Source organism: Urocampus carinirostris, chromosome 12, assembly GCF_059441175.1.
Source record: "Urocampus carinirostris isolate Australia breed hairy pipefish chromosome 12, RoL_Ucar_1.0, whole genome shotgun sequence".
Taxonomy (NCBI): domain Eukaryota; kingdom Metazoa; phylum Chordata; class Actinopteri; order Syngnathiformes; family Syngnathidae; genus Urocampus; species Urocampus carinirostris.
In genome coordinates this window covers 28,685,411-28,708,798 of record NC_142360.1, presented here as the reverse complement: position 1 = coordinate 28,708,798, position 23,388 = coordinate 28,685,411, and the positions used below count along the sequence as shown (strand labels likewise).

At 37.9% G+C, this 23,388-nt stretch overlaps 2 protein-coding genes across 2 annotated transcripts; both read left to right on the top strand.

The window, feature by feature from the left end:
* The first annotated feature begins 1,190 nt into the window (after positions 1-1,190).
* Positions 1,191-11,548, top strand: tm4sf4 (transmembrane 4 L six family member 4). The gene is made up of 6 exons (XM_088349449.1): positions 1,191-1,395; positions 3,213-3,430; positions 7,049-7,138; positions 8,531-8,676; positions 10,827-11,013; positions 11,091-11,548. The coding sequence occupies exons 2-6, from the start codon at positions 3,260-3,262 to the stop codon at positions 11,106-11,108; spliced, it is 612 nt and encodes a 203-aa protein (XP_088205575.1). The 5' UTR covers positions 1,191-1,395; positions 3,213-3,259; the 3' UTR covers positions 11,109-11,548.
* A 6,576-nt stretch (positions 11,549-18,124) lies between these two features.
* LOC148355427 (transmembrane protein 69-like) lies at positions 18,125-19,479 on the top strand. The gene has a single exon (XM_088349748.1). It carries the CDS (start codon positions 18,314-18,316, stop codon positions 18,794-18,796), a length of 483 nt encoding a protein of 160 aa, XP_088205874.1. The 5' UTR covers positions 18,125-18,313; the 3' UTR covers positions 18,797-19,479.
* Positions 19,480-23,388: the final 3,909 nt, after the last annotated feature.

Sequence of the window (23,388 nt, the reverse complement as noted above, 5' to 3'; positions counted from 1 at the left end):
GAAGCGACTTAAGTCAAAGTTACAGTGCATGAAGGTAAAAATACACGGGTTCCCCCGACGCTGTGTTCTAAATGCGGTATTTTGAAGTCGAGTCGAAGTAGAACGAAGTTGAGTAAAGTTAGAAGAGTTTGTCGAGAGCCGGCTTCTTCGGCTCGGCTCACCAAAAGGAACCGGCTCTTTTGGGTCCTAAACGGCTCTTCAGGTTGTTTTTGCTTCTTTAATCCCAACATGACCAAATATTATGTAAAATTATGCACAACGTGACTTAAAGGAATGGGGGAATAGAACAAAAAAGAAAAAAAATACCAAAATGAAAAATTAGTGAAAACCTGAGAAAAAAAAAAGGAACAAAAGGAAGATAAAAAAAGAAGGAAAAAGTTAGAAAAAAGACGGAAAAAAAGAAAAGAAAGAAATGTAGGAAAAAAGTAAATAGAGAACAAAAAGAAAAAAGTAACAGCTCGGAAAAAATAAACATAATGAGATTTTTTTTAAAGGAATTTAACAAAAAGTAGGAAAAAAAACACCGAAAAAAAGAAGAAAAAGGTTGTGTTGCATTCAAATAATGTCCAATTATATCAAGTGAATCTTGTTGCCAACATTGTACTTCCACTAAAAAATGTGATTAATTATGGTTCTGTATCTTACAACAGACTAAATAAGCCCCCAAAAATGTTAATATTATGCGATAAAATATATCAGGAAATAAAAAGAAATGGATATCTTGTGAAAGAATTATAAGAACAAACGACGTTTGTCAGTCGTACAACCTTCGCAATAGTACATGAGTCAATTCATTCAAAAGAGAGAAATAATTTTGCATTGCCGGAAACTCAAAATGTAACTTGATGTCAAGTTTTGGACATGTTTCATCATTAATTATCTTGCCACACTTGGGATTATGGTTGCTCACCGTTGTTTCAAGCGTTGCTCACCGACTTTGTGTGAACGCTCAGACCCGTAAGGAAAATTACAGGGAACATTGCCCGGGACCCATCACTTTTCACAGGTAAAATGAACACTGAAAATGTATAAAATCCTTCAATGTTTATCGAATAAAAGCCTCCGTTTTACCTCCCTCTGTGTCCCGCATTTGGGTCCGTCCGACATCTCGTGACAACACCAAAAAAATAAAAACCAACTGGTAAAACATTAACGTCCCGGGTTTGTCTGTGCACACACCGAAACGACATCAGTGGTGTGTATGCAAAGAGGCCGGCAGCGAATGTATGAATGTCTCTGTGTGAGTGTGGGATTGTTCATATTTTGACAAAGGTGCTAGGGAGGTGGCGTGAAAAACCAAGACGGGGGGCTATAAAAGTTGAAATCCATCGTCAGACGTCAAGTATCGAAGCGTGCGTGTGATGTGGACGGGATCCGCGGTTTTGGAGATATTCGGTACGTTTTTTGTCTCGCATTCGTTCTGAAAATGTGAATAATTGAGCAGCTCGAAAGGCTTTCGGCGGTTTCTGACGAGCAACCCCCCCCCTCACCCGAAACGAAAAAAAAGGATGATTTTTTTTTCTAAAATCGTGTGGATGCTGAGGCCCATCCCAAAATTTACCATTTTTTTCCAATTGTATTATTACTTTTTTTGGTATTGAAGTAAGAAAAAACACCTGTCCCATTGGCAAATCATTTTGCTCTTTTTAGGTGTTATTTTCATAATATTACTTAATTCCGTCGTGAAACAAGAAAAAAAAAGATCATTTTGCTAATTTTATGTGTTATTCTTATTTGGATATGTATTTAAATTCACTTATAAGATAGAAAAGAACCACCTATTACGATACCAACTGTATCCTCCATGCCGACATTTCTTGTGTAAATATCGTGTAAATTATAACTATAGCCTTATCCTCCTTGTTTTATAACCTTATCTTCTCTGTTCCTTTATCTTCTTGGCTTTTTACCTCACTGTGAATGTGTGAAACTGGAGTGTCATGCCCAATTTGGTTGTCACAATATGTTAACCCATTTTGTAACAATGACAATAAAGGTATATTCTATTCTATTCTATTCTAAAATGGGCATAATGATCTTTTTTTTAAGTAACTGGCTTCAACCAATGCTTCTCAAGTGGTGAGTCGGGACCCTGAATTGGGTCGCAGAACAATTTAGTTGGTCGCGGGCTTTTGCTTTGGCAAAAAAAGAAAAAAAATAACTGAGTGTCAATGACACTCCGTAATACTGTAATCCCTCGGTTAACGCGGTCAATGGGGACCAAAACCACCCGCGAAAAGTGAAAATCCGTGAAATAGCGACGCCCCTTCAAAAATGCTCTTATCTCTCTCTCTCTCACTCTCTCTCTCTTACTTTTTCTGTGTTTCTCACTCACTCTCTTTTTCCTTTTTTTCACTCTCTATCACTTACTCTTTCTTTCTTCTTTATTTCTCTCTCTTTCCCTCACTCTATTTTTTTCAATGTATTTTTCTCATGCTCACTCTTTCTCTCTCTCTCTCTCATCAAAGCATTTTTGAAGGGACGTAAGAAATAAAAATTTAAAAAATATATACATTTTTTATTTTATTTTTTTTTGTAATTATTCTATTTTATTATTATCATTTTTCAGACCCGGTTAATAGGGACCAAAACCACCCGCGAAAAGCGAAAATCCAGGAAATAGCGAAGTCCCTCCAAAAATAAAAAACCAAAATATATATATATATATATATATATATATATATATATATATATATATTTTTTTTTTTTTTTTTTTTTTTTAATTATTTTATTTTATTATTATTATTTCTTTAGACCAAAACATCCCGCGAAAAGTGAAAATCCGCGAAGTAGCGACGCCCCTTCAAAAATGCTTAAAAAAATATATATATATACAGTATATATATATGTATTGGTTTTTTTGTTTTGTTTTTTTATCATTTTATTTCATTATTATTATTTTTTAGACCCGCAAAGCTCTTAACCCGCGAACGTGGAACCGCGAAGTAGCGAGGTCCCACTATAGTAGATTGTTAAACTTTGTGCATGATGGACCCATGTGGGGGAGGCAGGAACTGGAGGCAGGGCGGCTGGAAAACAAGGACGGTATTTATTGACGAAAATCAGGACCAAAATACTAAACAAAGAAGTCGGCACAAAGCAACTGACAAAATGTCCAAAGAAGAAACTAAAACAAAAAACAAATTCGAGTTTTTGTTTCTTTTGCTGTGGATAGTCTTGTTTTCCGTATCATAGATGCAATGTTCCTCCAGCCTAGGAAATTACAAGTAGCTGCGTTTGGGTCCGAAACTTCGCCACAATGTGCTCCGGAGGCTTTGCCAAGTGTCTGGGGATCAGTTTGAATCTCTTGGCAGTGGTGTGTGTGCTGTGCAACATCCTCCTCTTCTTTCCTGCCGGTAAGGTTGTGGAAGCGGACCAGATCACGGAAGAGGTCTGGTGTTTCGGAGGAATTCTCGGCTCGGGAATTTTGGTGAGTTGCTCCTTTTTTTTGTAAGCACTTTCGAGGTAATGTGCATTTTCAGTCCGTGGCAGCCTCGGAAGTCATTGAAATCATTGTTGTTTAATGTCCTCGTAAATGGTAAATGGTCTGAATTTGTATAGCGCTTTTCAAGTCAATGAAAACCTCCCAAAGCGCTTTACAATCTGCTTCACACTTACCCATTCACACACACACTCACACACCAATAGGGAGTCAGCCATGCAAGGCGCTGACCTGCTTATTGGGGGCATTAGGGATTCAGTGTATTTTGTCATGTATATTTTTTGTTTTGTGTTGTCGTGTATTTCTACGTGTTTTTGTCATGTATTTTGTCTTTTGTTTTGTAGTGTATTTGGACACGGATCTCTACGTGTATTTTGTTGTGTATTTTGTCGGGTATTTTGTCAGGTATTTTGTCTTTTGTTTCGTTGTGTATTTCTACGTGTTTTTGTCATGTATTTTGTGTATTTTGTCTTTTGTTTTGTAGTGTATTTCGACACAAATCTCTACGTGTCTTTTGTTGTGTATTTTGTCGGGTATTTTGTCGGGTATTTTGTCGGGTATTTTGTCGGGTATTTTGTCTTTTGTTTCGTTGTGTATTTCTACGTGTTTTTGTCATGTATTTTGTGTATTTTGTCTTTTGTTTTGTAGTGTATTTGGACACGGATCTCTACGTGTATTTTGTTGTGTATTTTGTTGTGTATTTTGTCGGGTATTTTGTCTTTTGTTTCGTTGTGTATGTCTACGTGTTTTTGTCATGTATTTTGTGTATTTTGTCTTTTGTTTTGTAGTGTATTTCGACACGGATCTCTACGTGTATTTTGTTGTGTATTTTGTTGTGTATTTTGTTGTGTATTTTGTCGGGTATTTTGTCTTTTGTTTCGTTGTGTATGTCTACGTGTTTTTGTCATGTATTTTGTGTATTTTGTCTTTTGTTTTGTAGTGTATTTCGACACGGATCTCTACGTGTATTTTGTTGTGTATTTTGTTGTGTATTTTGTTGTGTATTTTGTCGGGTATTTTGTCTTTTGTTTCGTTGTGTATGTCTACGTGTTTTTGTCATGTATTTTGTGTATTTTGTCTTTTGTTTTGTAGTGTATTTCGACACGGATCTCTACGTGTATTTTGTTGTGTATTTTGTTGTGTATTTTGTTGTGTATTTTGTCGGGTATTTTGTCTTTTGTTTCGTTGTGTATTTCTACGTGTTTTTGTCATGTATTTTGTGTATTTTGTCTTTTGTTTCGTAGTGTATTTCGACACGGATCTCTACGTGTATTTTGTTGTGTATTTTGTCGGGTATTTTGTCGGGTATTTTGTCTTTTGTTTCGTTGTGTATGTCTACGTGTTTTTGTCATGTATTTTGTGTATTTTGTCTTTTGTTTTGTAGTGTATTTCGACACAAATCTCTACGTGTCTTTTGTTGTGTATTTTGTCGGGTATTTTGTCGGGTATTTTGTCGGGTATTTTGTCTTTTGTTTCGTTGTGTATTTCTACGTGTTTTTGTCATGTATTTTGTGTATTTTGTCTTTTGTTTTGTAGTGTATTTCGACACGGATCTCTACGTGTATTTTGTTGTGTATTTTGTCGGGTATTTTGTCGGGTATTTTGTCTTTTGTTTCGTTGTGTATTTCTACGTGTTTTTGTCATGTATTTTGTTGTGTATTTTACAGTGTATTTTGTCCTTTATTTTCTTGTGCTTTTTATCACGGCTTTTTACATGTATTTTGTTGTGTATTTTTACATGGTAAATGGTAAATGGTCTGCATTCATATAGCGCTTTTCAAGTCAATGAAGATTTCCCAACGCGCTTTACAATGTGCTTCACACTTACCCCTTCACACACACACTCACACAACAATAGCGGCCATGCAGCCATGCAAGGCGCCGACCTGCTTATTGGGGGCATTAGGGATTAGGTGTATTTTGTCATCTATATTTTTTGTTTTGTGTTGTCGTGTATTTCTACGTGTTTTTGTCATGTATTTTGTGTATTTTGTCTTTTGTTTTGAGGTGTATTTCGACACAAATCTCTACGTGTATTTTGTAGTGTATTTTGTTGTGTATTTTGTCTTTTGGTTTCTAATGTATTCTGTCACGGATTTCTATGTGTATTTTGTAGTGTATTTTGTAGTGTATTTTGTAGTGTATTTTGTCTTTTTTTTCTAATGTATTCTGTCACGGATTTCTACATGTATTTTGTCGGGTATTTTGTCATCAATAGTTTTTGTTTTGTGTTGTCGTGTATTTCTACGTGTTTTTGTCATGTCTTTTGTCTATTTTGTCTTTTGTTTCGTAGTGTATTTCGACAAGGATCTCTACATGTATTTTGTAGTGTGTTTTGTTGTTGTTGTAACTGGATTACTTTCAATTACTTTTGGATGACTCCAATACCAAATATGCTAATAAAAGACAAAAGAAACTAAATATGAATAAAATGACTAAATTTTGTGCAGGTTTGGGGAGTAACGGAATACATGGAACGGTAAAAATGATGTTTAGATTTCTTTTCATTTTGTTTCTGTCGCATTTGATGTTAGTTTTGCCGGAGATCAAAGAGATCAAAGCCAGGAGAGTAAGCTTACCACGTGTTGTGAGTCCTCATTTTATTCATATTTAGTTTCTTTTGTCTTTTACTAGCAGATTTGGTATCGGAGTTATCCAAAAGTAATTGAAAGTAATCCGGTTAAAGTAACCCTACCCAACCCTGCTAAGAAGTAACTGGCTTATACCAGTGCTTCTCAAGTGGTGGGTCTGGACCCTGAATTGGGTCGCGGAACAGTTTAATTGGTCGCGGGCTTTTTCATTGGCAAAAATGAAAACAAATAACTGAGTGTCAATGACAATCCATAATAGTAGATTGTAAAACTTTGGTTGTGGATGTTGGACCCATGTGGGGGAGGCAGGAACTGGAAGCAAAATGCAGGAACTGGAAGCAAAATGCCAAACAAAGAAGTCGGCACAAAGCAACTAACAAAATGTCCAAAGTAGAAACTAAAACAAAAAACTAATTTGACAATGTTCAAACGAGAAACAACAACCGAAACTGGTAATTGAAAATGCCAGAATTAAAGTAACAAAGAAATCAGAAAACATACAAACCTGCCGTGGTGGTAGAAACGTAATGACACAGAGGATGATTGAAGAACTCAAAAATAACATGACAACAAAAATGTCCTTTTAAAGGGTTCAGGATGGTTGTGTGAGAACTAGACACACTGGGGCCCAGTTAAAACACCAGTTGGGGCCCTCTGCAAATGTGAGTTGGCACTCGCCTTTCACACCACACAAAAGGACCGGGAAAGTTGGTTTGGAGGAAAAAGAAAAGGGAAGAAAAAAATAAAAAAATAACAGAAAGGGAAACAGAAAAAGGAAAAAAAGAGATTACATGGGGGAACAAAGACAGGCTTTTATGTAACTGTAGCAGCAAGATGGCCGACAATGATGTCAGCTTTTCAATCAATGCATTTGAATTATTTTTCTTGGGTGGAGGTTTGTAATTAGGGCGGGGTGCTGGGTCTCCGAGTGAGATCACTTGAGAACCACAGACCTAAACTTAAGCTCTGTATTGTGCGTAACATTTATTATCGTTATTATTTTCATTCATATCAGATGATTTTACCAGCCCTGGTATTCCTCGGTCTGAAGAACAACGACTGCTGTGGGTGCTGTGGCAACGAAAGCTGTGGAAGGAGAGTTGCGGTAAGGACTGATAAAAAGATTTTCACATCCCAATTCTTGGAATTCAATATCAAAATGTAGCGTTTACCAAATTGTTCGAATGAGTTATCTGACTCCATTAACATTCACCCAACAATGTGCACTCGTTTCTTGAGGGAAAAGATGAACAAAAAAGCCGACATTTTCACACGGGGGCAGATTTCATTTAAAATTTTAATTTCCCATGGGCGTGCCAATGAAGCCCCAATGTGAGCTCCACCACCTCGCCTCGATTTCTGGAAAACTCAAAACAGCAGAGCGTTTCTCAAAACAATGCCTGCCGTCCTCCGTCATCAGGGCCTTTCTGCGTCATCGGATGTGCTGACTATCTTATCAGCCTCATGTCCCGTTCTCGCCGTTCCTGTAAACAATATTCTCCACTAGGTTGCACTGACCTCACACCACAGCCAGTGAATATCGTTTGCATTAAATGTAATTTGTATTCCATAGTACAAAATCCTTTACAGTCAAATGTATAAAATCCTTCAACGTGTTTAAGTTGATTGTTTTTTAGGAAAGAAAATTGAATCACAATGTTATACTTCCCAAACAAAAACATGATCACCACCCTGTTTTCACTCGCTTGTGATCAAACCTGAGAATGGCATGATACATAACCACAAAACAACTTGCTGAATTATTTTTCTGTAGTCTCTCGGGTACCATGACAGAAAGACATACTGAGTGAAAAAATGATTGATGGATGGATTTGGGTTCTTTTTCATGTATGGTTTGACAAGGGGGTAGAGTTTAGACCACTGGCGTCAAACAGGCGGCCCGCGGGCCAAATCAGGCCAGCTGAGGGATTGAATCCGGCCCGCGAGACAACACTCAGAGAAGCGCAAGAGTAAAATGAGCTGCAGGTTGAAATATGTCAACTTAATTTTGCCAAAGCCAGGTGCCTCGAACAAAGACACTGTACTTGTATTTCTCTCTCTGCTCTTTGTCTCTTTCTCTCTCTGTCTTTTTAACTTCTTTTGCTCTAACTTTCTTTTTTCCTTTTCTCTCTTTTCTCTTTCTCTCTTCCTACCCTTTGCGCTTTCTTTTCTCTTTTCTCTCCTTCTGTCTTTCCATTTCTCTTTCTTCCTCTCCATTTCTTTTGCCCCTCTCTCACGACTTTTTACCTCTTTTGTTTCTCACGCTCTCTCCGTCTCTCTCTTTTTCTTTCTTTGTCCCGCCCTCTCTCCTTTTCCCTCCCTCTTTCTCTTATTTTTTTATCTCTCTTTTTCTTTCTCTTTAATCTACTAGTCCAGCCCACGACAGAATGTTTGTTCTACTGTGTGGCCCCCGAGTTAAAATGTGTTTGACACCCCTGGTTTAGACGTACGACCGCTAAGATAACAGAATTAAATGTCATCTTTGTCTTCTTTTCAGATGCTGAGTTCCATTCTTTTTGCTGCTGTGGGTCTTACGGGCGCCGGTTACTCGGTCATCATTTCAGCGGTTGCCATAGACCACGGGCCCAAGTGTCTGGCTGAAGTGAATGGCACCTATGTTTGGACGTATCCCTTCAACACAAAGTACTAAGACATTTCTTGACCTACCCAGTTGAACGCTAAGTACAGTGGAACCTCGGTTTTCGAACGCCTCTCAGTTGGAACAAATCGGAGTCCGACCTAAAATTTCGAGAAATTCGGAATTCGAACGCCGGTAATGCGTGAGTGCGTACGCTAGGGTGCGATGCTGAGCGGCGTACGGGTGTAGATCGCTCTTTTCCTGACCAACTGTTATCGCGTGTGGACGTGCTTCGTTTTGCTTTCGCTTTTAATATAGGTGTACCGAGTGTTTTAGCCCCTAATTATGCCTCAGAAGAAAGTCAGTGCAAGCAGCAAAGTTGCTACAGGTGAAAAAAAGAAAAGTAGTGCGTACAACTATTGCATTTAAGAAAGAAATAATCGCTCCACCGTCCACCTGCGCCTTCTGCTGACCACCACAAAGGTAAGAAATCCTATTCATAATTCTTTTCTTTATCCTTTTTTTTAATTTTTACACGTTCGTGTTAGCGTAATCTTTCGTACGGCAGATTACGATATTGCGGACGTACGATTAGCCTGGGTTAGCTTTATGTTTCCGTTAAACATTCAAGGTAAAAATTCAGGGTGTTGGAACGGAGCCCCCTTTCCAATGAACCGCTCACCACTTGTTGTGGAGACCCGGGTGCTAAAGGACTTGTAAACGACCTGATTTTTTTATTTTTACACGTTCATGTTAGCGTAATCTTTCGTACGGAAGATTACAAAAACGCGAATGTCGATTAGCCTGGGTTAGCTTTATGTTTACGTTAAACATTCAAGGTAAAAATTCAGGGTGTTGGAACGGAGCCCCCTTTCCAATGAACCGCTCACCACTTGTTGTGGAGACCCGGTGCTAAAGGACTTGTAAACGACCTGATTTTTTTATTTTTACACGTTCATGTTAGCGTAATCTTTCGTACGGAAGATTACGATAACGCGAACATACGATTAGCCTGGGTTAGCTTTATGTGTACGTTAAACATTCAAGGTTAACATTCAGGGTGTTTGAATGGAGCCCAACATTCAGGGTGTTGGAACGGAGCCCTCTTTCCAATGAACCGCTCACCACTTGTTGTGGAGACCCGGGTGCTAAAGGACTTGTAAACGACCTGATTTTTTTATTTTTACACGTTCATGTTAGCGTAATCTTTCGTACGGAAGATTACAAAAACGCGAATGTCGATTAGCCTGGGTTAGCTTTATGTTTACGTTAAACATTCAAGGTAAACATTCAGGGTGTTGGAACGGAGCCCCCTTTCCAATGAACCGCTCACCACTTGTTGTGGAGACCGGGGTGCTAAATGACTTGTAAACGACCTGATTTTTTTATTTTTACACGTTCATGTTAGCGTAATCTTTCGTAAGGAAGATTACGATAACGCGAACATACGATTAGCCTGGGTTAGCTTTATGTGTACGTTAAACATTCAAGGTTAACATTCAGGGTGTTGGAACGGATGAAAACGATTTACATTATTTTTAATGGGAAAAATGATTTTGGTGATCGAACAAATCGGTTTTCAAACAGGGTTCTCGAACGAATTATGGTCGAGAACCGAGGTTCCACTGTACTCAAATATTTGTTGAGCGTCCCAACTCACTACCAGTTTGTGTTATTTTAGTTTTTGTGGTCAGGGGAATTTTACTATACATCCGTTAAAATCTTACTCAAACTTCCAGATGACTGTAAACCAGGGGTCTTCAACGTAGTGTCTGCAGACATGTTGATTGATTGATTGACATTTTTAGATAGATGTCTAGATAGATGTCTAGATAGATAGATAGATAGATAGATAGATAGATAGATAGATAGATAGATAGATAGATAGATAGATAGATAGATAGATAGATAGATAGATAGATAGATAGATAGATAGATAGATAGATAGATAGATAGATAGATAGATAGATAGATAGTATTCCGTTACTCCCCAAGCCCGCACAAAATTTACTCTTTTTATTCATATTTGGTTTGTCTTTTATCAGCATATTTGGTATTGGAGTAATCCAAAAGTAATTGAAAGTAAACCAGTTAAAGTAACCCTACCCAACCCTGTGTAAAGTGCATTGTAAAGCGCTTTAGAGGTCCTCAGTGACTGGTTGAAGCGCTATATAAATGAAGACCATTTAGCAATTACCGTTGTGCCCATTTGCAGTGACTACCTGACTAACTCAAGCCTGTGGTCCCAATGCACCGAGCCGGCCGGTGTGGTGTCGTGGAACCTGGGGCTGTTTGGGGTTCTACTGGTCTTGGGTTTGATCCAGATGGCGCTGTGTGCCGTGCAAGTTATAAACGGATTGCTCGGAGCTCTGTGCGGGGACTGCTGTGGCTGTTGTACCGGGGTTTGTATGCATGTAAACACATTTGTATGAAATAATCATAATTTCTGATATTATTTGGTACAATGTTTCTATTTCAGAACGATGGAGCTGTTTGAAGAGTGTTTGAGGATTGAATCATCTCTGGACAGCATTTTCTTCTGTGTTTATTCCATTTTAAGGGTTTGAGAGTCCATCACAGAAGGATACTTGATCACAATGAAATATAATGTATATGCAGTGCTAGGTGTGTTATTGAAAAACAGTCATTAGTAACAGTTACCGTATTTTCCGCACTATAAGGCGCCCCGGGTTATAGGGCCCAACCCGAAAAAATAGTTTTTGGTCCTATTTTGGACATACATAAGACGCACCGGATTATAAGGCGCTACAATGGGAACGTCGACAAAACAGTCAGATAGTTCAGTCCAACTTATTACCCCCTTAACATTCCCAAAGCTTGCAAAGAGGCAAATACGTGTCGAGAACACGTACGGATGCGGTGTCCGTACGATGTCACTCAAATGCATCGTTCCATCATTCGGAAGGTTAAAGTCTTGGGATTCAAGAAATGCCAACCGTTCCTTAGTTTCCATTTTTTTTTTTCGCTTGCAACTTTACTGTATATATGACAATAAACACTTGGAATTGAGTTTAATTTAAAAATAGACACTCCATTCCATCCATCATCTGCACCGCTTATCACAGAAACATCGAGTTCAGTCTGAAACAAGATACAGGATAATATATAGCCGGAGTAGCTCACCGAAGTCGTTGTGTTCATAATAATGTGCAGCCGTGGTCCTCTTCTATCTGTGAGTTTAGTAAATCCAGGAGAATAAAATATTTACAAATACAAAATAGTAAAAAAATGCTTTCTGTATGCTGTCAGCCACTATACGCATTCATCTTTTTTGGCAAATTGCAGGCTTTGTTTTGCCGTTTAAGCCAATGCCAGCCTGTAAATGATAAAAGGGATCCGCCCCTTGACCTCCGAATAACTTTAGCCAATAGTGATCGATTCAACTGATGATTGACACATCTTTTTCGGACAATTGCAGGCTTTGTTTTGCAGCTTAAGCCTATGCCAGCCTGTAAATGATAAAAAGGATCCTCCCCTTTACCTCCGAATAACTTTAGCCAATAGCGATCGATTCAAATGATGACTGACACATTGGTTAGCCTATGAAACGCCGGTAAATAAATCCCAGCATACACCGCGGACTACTTGGCGTTCGGGGGAAAATCTAGTCGGCGGCTGCAAGTTAGTTGCAAGACTTTGCGAATTAATTTTGTTCCATAAATAAGGCGCACTGTATTATAAGGCTTTTAGGTGCGCCTTAAAGTGCGTAAAATACGGTTCTAGTTAATTCATTTAAAAGTGAACTCACTTACCCCTAGATTCGTGACTCACTCTGAAACTAACTTTTTACAAATTACCGTATATACTATATACTCATTGAAGTCGACCCCCTAAAACTGCTTTAAAGTAGCCACGTAATAAAAGAAATGGAAGAAAATCTGTACACCAACCTGTGGAAGCAGTCGGGCCTTCATATTTCTTGGCTTGTGCAATATTGAGAGCTTGCAAGAAGATTTAGCTGAGACACTCTATATCAATTTTGTCTCTTGTCTTCATCCCACTCAAAGATCTCCTACTCCATTTCTGTGAGCTGACATAAACGTTTTCTTTCTTTCTCTCTCCTGTTAGGAATTAAATATTGAAATGTACCGTTTACCAAATTGTTCGAATGAGTTGTCTGACTGCGTTAACCAAACACAGCCTACATTCACCTAACAATGCGCGCTTGTTTCTTGATGGAAAAGATGAACAAGAGACCTTTCCACACAAAGGCTGATTTAATTTCATTAGCAATAGAACTAAGTGAACTCCTTCGAAATCGGCCAAATTAGTGTCGTCGGAGTCTCTGGGGAGTCCTCTCTGAAGTTCTCCAGCCTTCTCCTCTCAGCCCACGTCTTTCCGCAAGATGGTGTGCCGGCTCCTCCCATGGACGTGCCAAAGAACCCCAACGTGAGCTCCACCGCCCTGCCGCGATGTCTGGAAAACTCAAAACAGCGGAGAGCGTCTCTCATAACAATGCCTGCCGTCCTCCGTCATCAGGGCCTTTATGTGTCGTCGGATGTGCTCATTATCTTATCAACCTTACGTCCCGTTCCCGCCATTCTTGTAAACAATATTTCCTACCAGGGTGCCCTGAACATTCACAGCTCATTGTATAAAGGCACAATCAGTAAAAAACTAGTTCATTAAACTCAATAAATGCAACTTGTATTCAATCGTATAAAATCCTTTACAGTCAAATGTATAAGATCCTTCACTCCAGACATGGTGTATTACAAAAATCATTTTACAAATAATAAGACAAAAATTGAGCACCCTTTGCTCCATTGAGTCCTCGTGAGTTTGTTGTTTTTGTGTAAGCCAAGCCCCTCCCCCACACGCTGCCTACCGTTTGCTATTTGTGATACACAACCAAATATATGATTACAGTATTTTATTTCATAGTTATAAATTCGGCTAATACAGTTGTGGTGAAAAGTTTATATACACTTGTGAAAAACATAATGTCATGACTCTCTTGAGTTTCCACTTATTTTTACAACTTCTTCTCTGATAGAGTGATTGGAACAGTTTTTTGCTGTCAGGACCAGAACGGAAACAGGACCCAATTGCTTAACGTTTACCAAAGGTTTTATATAAGGGCAGAGGAAGGGCTGGGCGCACGATCCGGTGTACGACACATTACTCGAGGCCATCATAGAAGGCATGGATGTGGAAAGCACGCAAGACCTGGCACTGTTAACATCACACGATTCCGATACTTTTTTCAGGCCTGCGAGGAAGGCCTTGCGGGCCATGACGGCCCACCACTCCTCATTACCGAGAATAATTGCATCCCTTTGTAACACGTTAGTCCCAACACTGTGTTTAATAACAAGATGTTCTAATACAGAGCCAATCTAGAGAATATTCAACCGATATAATTCATGTTATTTCCGATTGATTTTTATCAGGCACGAGACATTCATTTAATATACGGGATATCCTCTTTTTTGTTGTTTTTGTCATTGTTATTTTTAGATTATGACTCATACAGTAACAATAAACCTGGTATGACTGACCCCTAGTGTTCTATTTAAGTACTACTATCTTTTGTAAGCGTTTGTATCCTATGGAAAGGATCAGAAGCGTTCAATAATCTGTCATTTCTACTGAATAAAAATGAGTTTTATTTCGATTATTTTACTTGCAGTATGATTCCATTCAGCATGTCTTTCTTGTATTTTAATAACCAAATATGTTGGAGTCTTTCTTTGTCAGAACTATATGCAGGGTTGGGTAGGGTTACTTTAACTTGATTACTTTCAATTACTTTTGGATTACTCCAATACCAAATGAAATTACAAAATTTTGTGCACGCTTGGGGAGTAACGGAATACATGGAACGGCAAAAATGATGTTGGCAAGCTGTTTGGATTTATTTTCATTTTGTTTCTGTCGCATTTTATGTTAGTTTTGACGGAGATCAAAGCCAGGAGAGAAAGCTTACCAGGTGCTGTGAGTCATTATTTTATTCATATTTAGTTTATTTTGTCTTTTATTAGCATATTTGATATTGGAGTCATCCAAAAGTAATTGAAAGTAATCCAGTTAAAGTAACCCCACCCAACCCTGTATATGTATATGTAAATGGTAAATCTGTGTATATTCTATGATTGTAAAAATGGAAAAAAAGATGTGACTGGCTTACTTATTACTGTTGTTGTTGTCATTATCATCATTAAAATATATAATTATTAGCAACATGAAGAAATTGGGCCAGTTTTCATTCTTTATTTGCTAGGAACTTTTCTTGCCACAATATGTTTGACACGGAAGTTCCTCACGTCGGACCAAATGTGTGTCCTTTCCGTCCCAGGTAAAATATAAATTTTATATTATGACGATTTTTGAGGTAGTTTTTTTCTTCTTCGCCATAAGTAAATAAGGAATGAAGAAAATGTGCTTTTTGTGAGATGGAAAAATAGTTTTAAAGACATATTATTTAAAAATGGAAAATCCTTAATCATGTAGAATGGCTTCTTTGAATTTGAATATCGACGAGTAGATACATTTTAATCATATTTGATATATTTCTTATACTACGTAAGCTAATTTTAATACAGTTTCCTTAATGCATTCGTGTAATCATTCAAACGTGAGCCGTATCATCGTGCATATTTCGGTGAATTACTGGAACCCAGTGCTTCTCAATTATTTTGATGTCGTGTGCACCCTCGGAAGAAGAAATCCTCCCCAATAAATATATATGCAATCAAACAGATATAATCTCAAGAGCACAATATTTCAAAACCTGCAAAGCATAAACATGAAAGAAAATATGAATTTGCAATCCACAGCTTTTTGAAGCAGGACCATTCTACGCTCACCTCTTGCTCAATTATATGTTCCATATAATGTGTAGTGACGTTGCAATTGCACTAGGGACATTTTAAAGAAGTTTTAAAATAAAAAAAAGTTCCCACACTGCTTAACATCATTGTTTATTTGTCCTTTTTTTCAGATGCTGTTCATTATGTTAAGAAAAAGCACTCTCCCTGTCCAGAAAGTACGTATTTTGCAATGGCACCATTTGAACTCATACCTCAGTCAATTATTCCCATTATTCATTGCAATGCCCCAATAATAAACGATAATAAACCTTACAAACTCAAAAACACTCCCATTTACTCACAAATAGACAGACTATGTAGAATGAAAACAGATTATATGTCTAAATAAGTTATTTCATAGTGGAAAAAAACACAATACTTCGAGCATATTTTGTAGTTCCTTTTAACAGTTGCAGTGAATTGAGTGTCACTTTTTGCATGTAGCAGTGCAGGATTATGCAACCTTCCTCTTCATTCACCTTCATTTCAGACTTCAAACATAAAGATATAAAACTAAGTTCTTGTGAAGAATCAACAATAAGTGGGACACAATCGTGAAGTGGAACACACTTTATTGGATATTTTAAACTTTTTTGACAAATAAAAAAACGAAAAAATGGGTGTGCAAAATGATTCAGCCCCATTGAGTTAATACTTTGTAGCGCCACCTTTTGCTGCGATTACAGCTGCAAGTCGCTTGGAGCATGTGTCTATCAGTTTTGCACACTGAGGAACTGATAATTTTGCCCATTCCTCCATGCAAGACAGCTCGAGCTCAGTGAGGTCGGATGGAAAACGTTTGTGACCAGCAGTTTTCAGTTCAGATTCTCAATTGGATCAAGGTCTGGACTTTGACTTGGCCATTCATATGTTTTTGGGTGAACCATTCCATTGTAGCTTTTGCTCTATGTTTTCGATCATTGTCTTGTCGAAAGACAAATCCCCGTCTCAGGTCTTTTGCGGACTCCATCAGGTTTTCTTCCAGAATGGTGCTGTATTTGGCTCCATCCATCTTCCTATCAATTTTAACCATCTTCCCTGTCCCCGCTGAAGAAAAGGCAGGCCTAAACCATGATGCTCCCACCACCATGTTTGACTGTGTGGATGGTGTGTTGAGGGTGATGAGCTGTGCTGCTTTTACGGCAAACATAACGTCTTGCAATGTTGCCAAAAAGCTCGATTTTGGTCTCATTTGACCCGAGCATCTTCTTCCACACGTTTGGTGTGTCTCCCAGGTGACTTGTGGCTAACTTTAAACAACATTTTTTATGGATATCTTTAAGAAATGACTTCCTTATTGCCACTCTTCCATAAAGGCCAGATTTGTGCAGTATCTTGGCTGCATCTCTGATCAGTTTTCTCCTTGTATGAGCTGAAAGTTTAGGGGGACGGTCCGATCTTGGTCGATTTGCAGCGGTCTGATACTCCTTCCATTTCACTATTATTGCTTGCACAGTGCTCCTTGGGATATTTAAAATCTTTTTGTATCAAAATCCAGCTTTAAACTTCTCCACAACAGTATCTCTGACCTGCCTGGTGTGTTCCTCATTCTTCATGATGCTCTCTGCGCTTTACACAGACCTCTGAGATTAATTATCACAGTGCAGGTGCATTTATACAGAGACTTGATTACACACAGGTGGATTCCTCTTATCATCATTAGTCATTTAGATCAACATTGAATCATGCAGAGATCCTCACTGAACTTCTGGACACAGTTTGCTGCACTTAAAGTAAAGGGGCTGAATAATTTTGCACAGCCACTTTTTTGTTTTTAATTTGTTAAAAAAAAAGTTTAAAATATCCAATTAAGTGGGTCCCACTTATTGTTGATGCTTCACAAGAAATCACAGTTTTATATTTTGATGTTCGAAGTCTGAAATGTGGCAAAGGGTCATGAAGTTCAAGGGGGCCAAATAGTTTTGCAAGACACTGTATAAGCTGACAGATATGGTAGGGCAAGGGTGTCAAACTGATTTTAACTCGGGGGCCACATGATAGAACAAACATTCTGTCGGGGGCCGGACTAGTAGATTAAAGAGAAAGAAAAAGAGAGATAAAGAAATAAGAGAAAGATGGAGGGAAAAGGAGAGAGGGCGGGACAAAAAGAGAGAGAGGGAGAGAGCATGAGAAACAAAAGAGATAAAAAGTCGGGGAAAAGAGGGAGAGAAAGAAAGAAATCCAAAGGGAAATAGAAAGACAAGGAGAGAAAAGAGAAAAGAAAGCACGATGGGTGGGAAGAAAAAAGAGAAAAAGAAAAAGGGAAGTTAGAGCAAAAGAAGTTAAAAAGACACAGAGAGAGAAAGAGACAAAGAGCAACAAAGGAAGAGAAAAAGAGACATAGTGAGTGAAAGAGACAGAGTGGGAGAAAATGGGTGGAAAGGAGAAAGAGAGAGAGAAAGAAATACAAGTACAGTGTCTTTGTTCGAGGCTTTGGCAACATCAAGTTGACATATTTCAACCCGCAGCTTGTTTTTCTCTTGCGCTTCTCTGAGTGTTGTCTCGCGGGCCGGATTCAATCCCTTAGCGGGCCTGATTTGGCCCGCAGGCCGCCTGTTTGACACCTGTGTGGTAGAGTGTTAAATTTGAACTGGATGTAGACTCTTAACCAAGATGTGTTTCTTCTCAGCTCCTGCATCCGATACGACCAACACCTAAATGTTGGCTATCATCCCTTGGATCGGACCTTCGTATCAACAGTACCTGGTCTGCACAATGGACCAGGTCTTCAACTATCTTCTGTTCTGGTCTCTTCTCCAGAGCTTCATTCAATGCCAGCAATAAACATTTCCATTCATCCGTTGTGAGTTTCAAGAAGCTACCACGGCCTGAACCACCTCCTAAAAAACTAGACCTTCTACGCTATGACATGGAAGACCTGTGGAAGAGTCCTAAAGCGGCCCTGTGGCTGGGGTTTTCGGGACTGATCCCCTTTGTTGTCCCCCCTCTCTTCATGGGCGTGAGCGAGAGCTACGTTCCCGAGTTGGCCTACCTTCAGTTGGCTTACGGCGCCTCCATCGTTTCCTTCCTGGGGGGATCTCGTTGGGGTTACGCCCTCCCCGAGAGCAGCCCGGCCAAACCGGATTGGATCAACCTGAGCAATAGTGTGGTCCCTGCACTTTTGGCATGGGCTGCCATGTTGATGGCGGACAGCGTTGTCCCCGCAGCTACCACGGTGATAATGGCTATGGGAATTTCACTGCATTATGATCTGTCTCTGCTGCCCACTTATCCCAGTTGGTTCAAAGCCCTGCGCGCCGTTTTGACCATCGTAGCCTTTTTCTCTTTACTCGGTACGCTCGCTGCACGGGAATTGTACCCAGAAAAAAAACGTTTTTTGTTTGTAAAATGATTTTTGCAATACACCATGTCTGGAGAGAGAGAGAAAAAGAAAATGTTTATGTCAGCACCAGGGTTGGGTAGGGTTACTTTAACTGGATTACTTTCAATTACTTTTGGATGACTCCAATACCAAATATGCTAATAAAAGACAAAATAAACTAAATATGAATAAAATGATGACTCACAACACGTGGTAAGCTTTCTCTCCTGGCTTTGATCTCTTTGATCTCCGGCAAAACTAACATAAAATGCAACAGAAACAAAATGAAAATAAATCAGCTTGCCAACATCATTTTTGCCGTTCCGTGTATTCCGTTACTCCACAAGCCTGCACAAAATTTAGTCATTTTATTCATATTTAGTTTCTTTTGTCTTTTATTAGCATATTTGGTATCTGAGTCATCCAAAAGTAATTGAAAGTAATCCAGTTAAAGTAACCCTACCCAACCCTGGTCAGCACTCAGAAATGGAGAAGGAAATCTTTGAGTGCGTTGAAGACAAGAGACAAAATTGATATAGAGTGTCTCAGCTAAATCTGTAACATGTAGAAGTTACAGGCACAAGACATTTGACAGAACTACGGTTTTCGCGTTCTAACTATTGTATTAATATAACATAGTGTTGGTACGGGTGCTTGGAACCATTAAAAATGTTTGAATTTTGATGTGTTTTCAAGATAAGGATAATGTTTGAATTTTGGGGAAAGTGCTTGGCGTTGGCATTGTCATGTTTCTTTTCAGTCTGAATCCATAGACCACGCAATAAATGAAAAACAATAAATAAAATGTGTGTGAAAATCTCTGAGAAACACTTGGAATCTAAATCAAAATATTCACTGATCTACCAAAAAAAGGGTAAAATATAAAACAATTTTAGCTTTTTACACACTCAACAACACAAAATCTCTAAAAATGCAAAGCAATGAAATACAAATATTAACTCCTTCGCTCTGAAAATGCTTGTCCACTAGTGACCAAGAGCCAAGAAGAAATCCGCAGGTTGGAGAGCGTTCTCCATTCACGCCCCGGTGTTGTGGAATGCTCTGCCCACTGAGATTTGATCTGCAACCTCAGTGGAAATTTTTAAATCTAAGCTTAAAACACACTTCTATTCTATAGCATATGAATCAACTATATTTTATGTTGACAATATCTCTGTATTATTTGTTATTGTAACATTCATTTCAGCCTGGTCATCCTGGAAGGGGGATTACTTTGTGTTCAGTCCCTTCTCACGGTTTCTTAATTTTCTTCATCTTGAGTTTGAGTTTTACCTTGCCCTCATGTAGTTTTTAGATCACGGGATGGTGTCATAATCGTCAGTGTCTTGCAATAATATGTGATCTGTGCAGCCCTTTGAGACTCCTTGTGATTAAGGGTGTCGCAAATAAACTTGACTCTTGCGAATAAATGATAAAATGCAAAAAAAAAAACTATTTACAATTCTATTTTAACCAACTTGAACACAGATGCTCTGAAAAACACACAAAGAAGCATAAATGAAAATAAGTAAAAGCAAAAGATCAGCAGTCTAAGATTGAAAGATTAAATGCACTCTTCTTTGGAGCAATCATTAACGTTAAAATGAATACAAATTTGGCTCATTTTTCTGCTTTTTATACACACAGTACTTTCTTTGTCTTCTGTATTGAACCCAGCCCCTATAGAGTCCTTTCCGAGTTTGTAAACAAGTGTGACCATACAAGCTGCGCTTGCATTATTGAAACAGAATGTCAGAATTCATGTCAGTTTATAGCAGCCCATTTACACAAAAAGATCGTCGATCATAGATAGGAGCCGCTCAAAATAGCACAAATTATGTGCTAGCAGCAAAATAGCAATTTGATTTTAGTCATTAAAGTCAACAAAATAAGTAATTTTGATCAGAGCTGGATTTGTTCCTTTGAGGGTACTGGGGAAAATGTAAAAAATTGCCTTGAAAACGCTTAAAGTGCTTTAATTTGGCCGTGCAAAAGTGTACAAAGTGATACAAGTTACACTAAAGGGACAGTGTGTATTATATAGCACCAATGAAAAGAACATTTTGATTTATAGAATCTAAAAATACATATATCATGGATAACATGTTGCACATCAAATATTTATAAGTTTATTCTGTTTTAATTTTGGACACCTACAAAGATTTTATAGGATGTCAGTCGGTTAATTTGACTATTATTGTGCATTGTTGTTTTGACTAACATCATTGTTCCTATAGCCCAATTATTTTGCAGTACTTTGATTCCCGCGCCCTAGATTGGCTTTTGTAACCGAGGATATGTGATACAAAGAAAGGGCTCAGGGGAGGGCCTTTAGAACAGGTTGGACTTTCTTATCTGAAGGTGTCTTTCCCCATCCTCCCTGCAAGTTCAAAATCCATTGATGTCTTCTCTCCTTGAGTGTTACTGAACGTAACCCGTACACTGCAAATTAGATACTTTTTAATTATTGTTAAAATAATAGGTAATCATGTATTTATCATAAAAAAGGCAATTTCCTCCAAAGATAACATTTCGTCATACTGCTGAGTACAATACACAATGTTTGTACGAGTGCTTAAAATCCTTGAAAATGCTTGAATTAAAGTTGTGCTTTCAAGGATTGAAAAGTGCTTGAATGTGCTGAAAATTGTTGCCAGGTTTCTCAACAAGTCTGCTTAAAAGTGACTGACACTGCTCTCTAGTGGCTTTGCCATTGCATTTTTTCTTCCCTAATGATTAACGGACGCTGACATTAGTTTGTATAGCATTGTCTTATGTCCTATATGGCATGATCTAGGCGATCATGCTTCATGAGTATGCTACACGTACGAGATGTGTATTTAGTGGTCATTTTACCTATCAATTATAGTTCATGTAAAATGTCAAGACAGGATTTCTCAGGGGTAAATTGTAATGGGAAGAACATCCTGCAATTGAAAATGTAAGCTACATATTATCCTCATTTTTACCCTGCAGCTGTATAGGTAGAGACTTGTCTTGAAAACAAATATACTTACCATTTACTCAAGATCTAGAAATCATAAGTCTTGATAAATGTGCAAACAAATACCGTGATTTTTCTTTAAATGTTACTGAAGAAATTGGAAAATTATAAGTGCTTGATTTGAAAAAGGTGTACAAACCCTGATAACAGGTAATCAAAGAAACTCATGTATCATAAAAATGGTCATTTCCTCCAAAGAACACACACTACATCATACTATCAAGTACAATACATTATATACTTTAATATGTTCAACCAAATCTTTGTGCGTAAATGTCTTCATTCAAGTAAACACAAACATTATATCCAATAAGCGAAATAAAGGCAAAGTCAAAAAGAAATCAAAACGCTTTAAGTGCACGAGCTTGCATTAACTCAAAGAAGCCCAATTTGACCATGACAAATGTTTACACTTTGTAAATACTTGATCATGAATACGCTAAGTCAGGGGTAGGGAACCTATGGCTCTGGGGCCATATATGGCTCTTTTCATAAGTACGTATGGGTTACCATCCTGTGGAAAACAGTGCCAAATTGCAACACAGACGTGCATGTTGTCCTTTTGTGTCGTCATTGGTGGTTGCCGCGGTTACAGACCCACCTGAATTTGCTTGTTATCGTTCCTCGGGGTTTAAAGGAAACTTTAGCGACCGATGATACGGAAAGACAAATGTAGCATTTTTGATAAATACCTCCACTGCTGTTCAATTCTTATTTATAAATTGAGGACATGATTTGTGGGTGAAAAAGTTGAATTATCGTGAATATGTTGTAGATTTACAATAAAGTACAGCTGCAACTCACGATTATTTTCATAATCCATGAATATGTTGATTATTTTATCGATTAATCGATGAATAGGATTTTTAAAGACATTTAAAATGGTCTCCTCTATTCAAAGATTGTAGTTTTGGACAGATAGAAAATAGTGCACAAAACAACAGAAACGTCTATAATATAAAACAATAAAGTAAAAGTGTTTGCCATTTAACTTGACAAAAAAAAACTGCTATACACCTGCAAAAATGTAAGATATCTTTTCCTATCACCTTACTTTATTTAACATGCAAAGAAAAAATAAAGAGCAATACATTTCATTGTGTATAGCAAAATGTTTTTAACCACAAAAAATATATCAAAAAATGTAAACGCACTTTTCAAAGTTTTGTCAACAATTTTTCGAGGGGTTAAATCTTTGTTTACGATAAAATATCTCCAATATGAAAATAATATAGAATATCCTAAAGAATCTGCCCTATTGTGTAGTATTTAGTGTACTTATTTTCAGATTTTTTTTCTGTCTACTTCTGCAGCACTTTCTGTTCCATTGAAGATTGTTTCGATTAAACAGTCAAACAAAGTTGAAGCTTTTATGCCAATTTTGTGTGCAATGATGCAATATTCAATTAGAAAAAGATTTTGAAAAATGCAATACTTTTTTTTTTTATATATATATAAAAACGGTCTTGGTGCCCCATGCAGGACCAAAGTGGTAATACAACTCTCAGCGTCACAATGGAAATTTGTGCACTTTTATATGCATTGATTTAGTACTTGTTACTCAGATATCACTTGCTACAACAAATCGATGATCTAATCAGTTGTCAACACTTTTACA

Excerpts from the sequence above, each read along its gene's own strand:
- LOC148355427 (XM_088349748.1), top strand. The coding sequence starts at position 18,314 with ATGGAAGACCTGTGGAAGAGTCCTAAAGCGGCCCTGTGGCTGGGGTTT.
- tm4sf4 (XM_088349449.1), top strand. The coding sequence starts at position 3,260 with ATGTGCTCCGGAGGCTTTGCCAAGTGTCTGGGGATCAGTTTGAATCTC. Across the intron at positions 7,139-8,530 it reads GCTGTGGAAGGAGAGTTGCG|ATGCTGAGTTCCATTCTTTT; the intron begins GTAAGGACTGAT and ends TCTTCTTTTCAG. Across the intron at positions 8,677-10,826 it reads ACGTATCCCTTCAACACAAA|TGACTACCTGACTAACTCAA; the intron begins GTACTAAGACAT and ends GCCCATTTGCAG.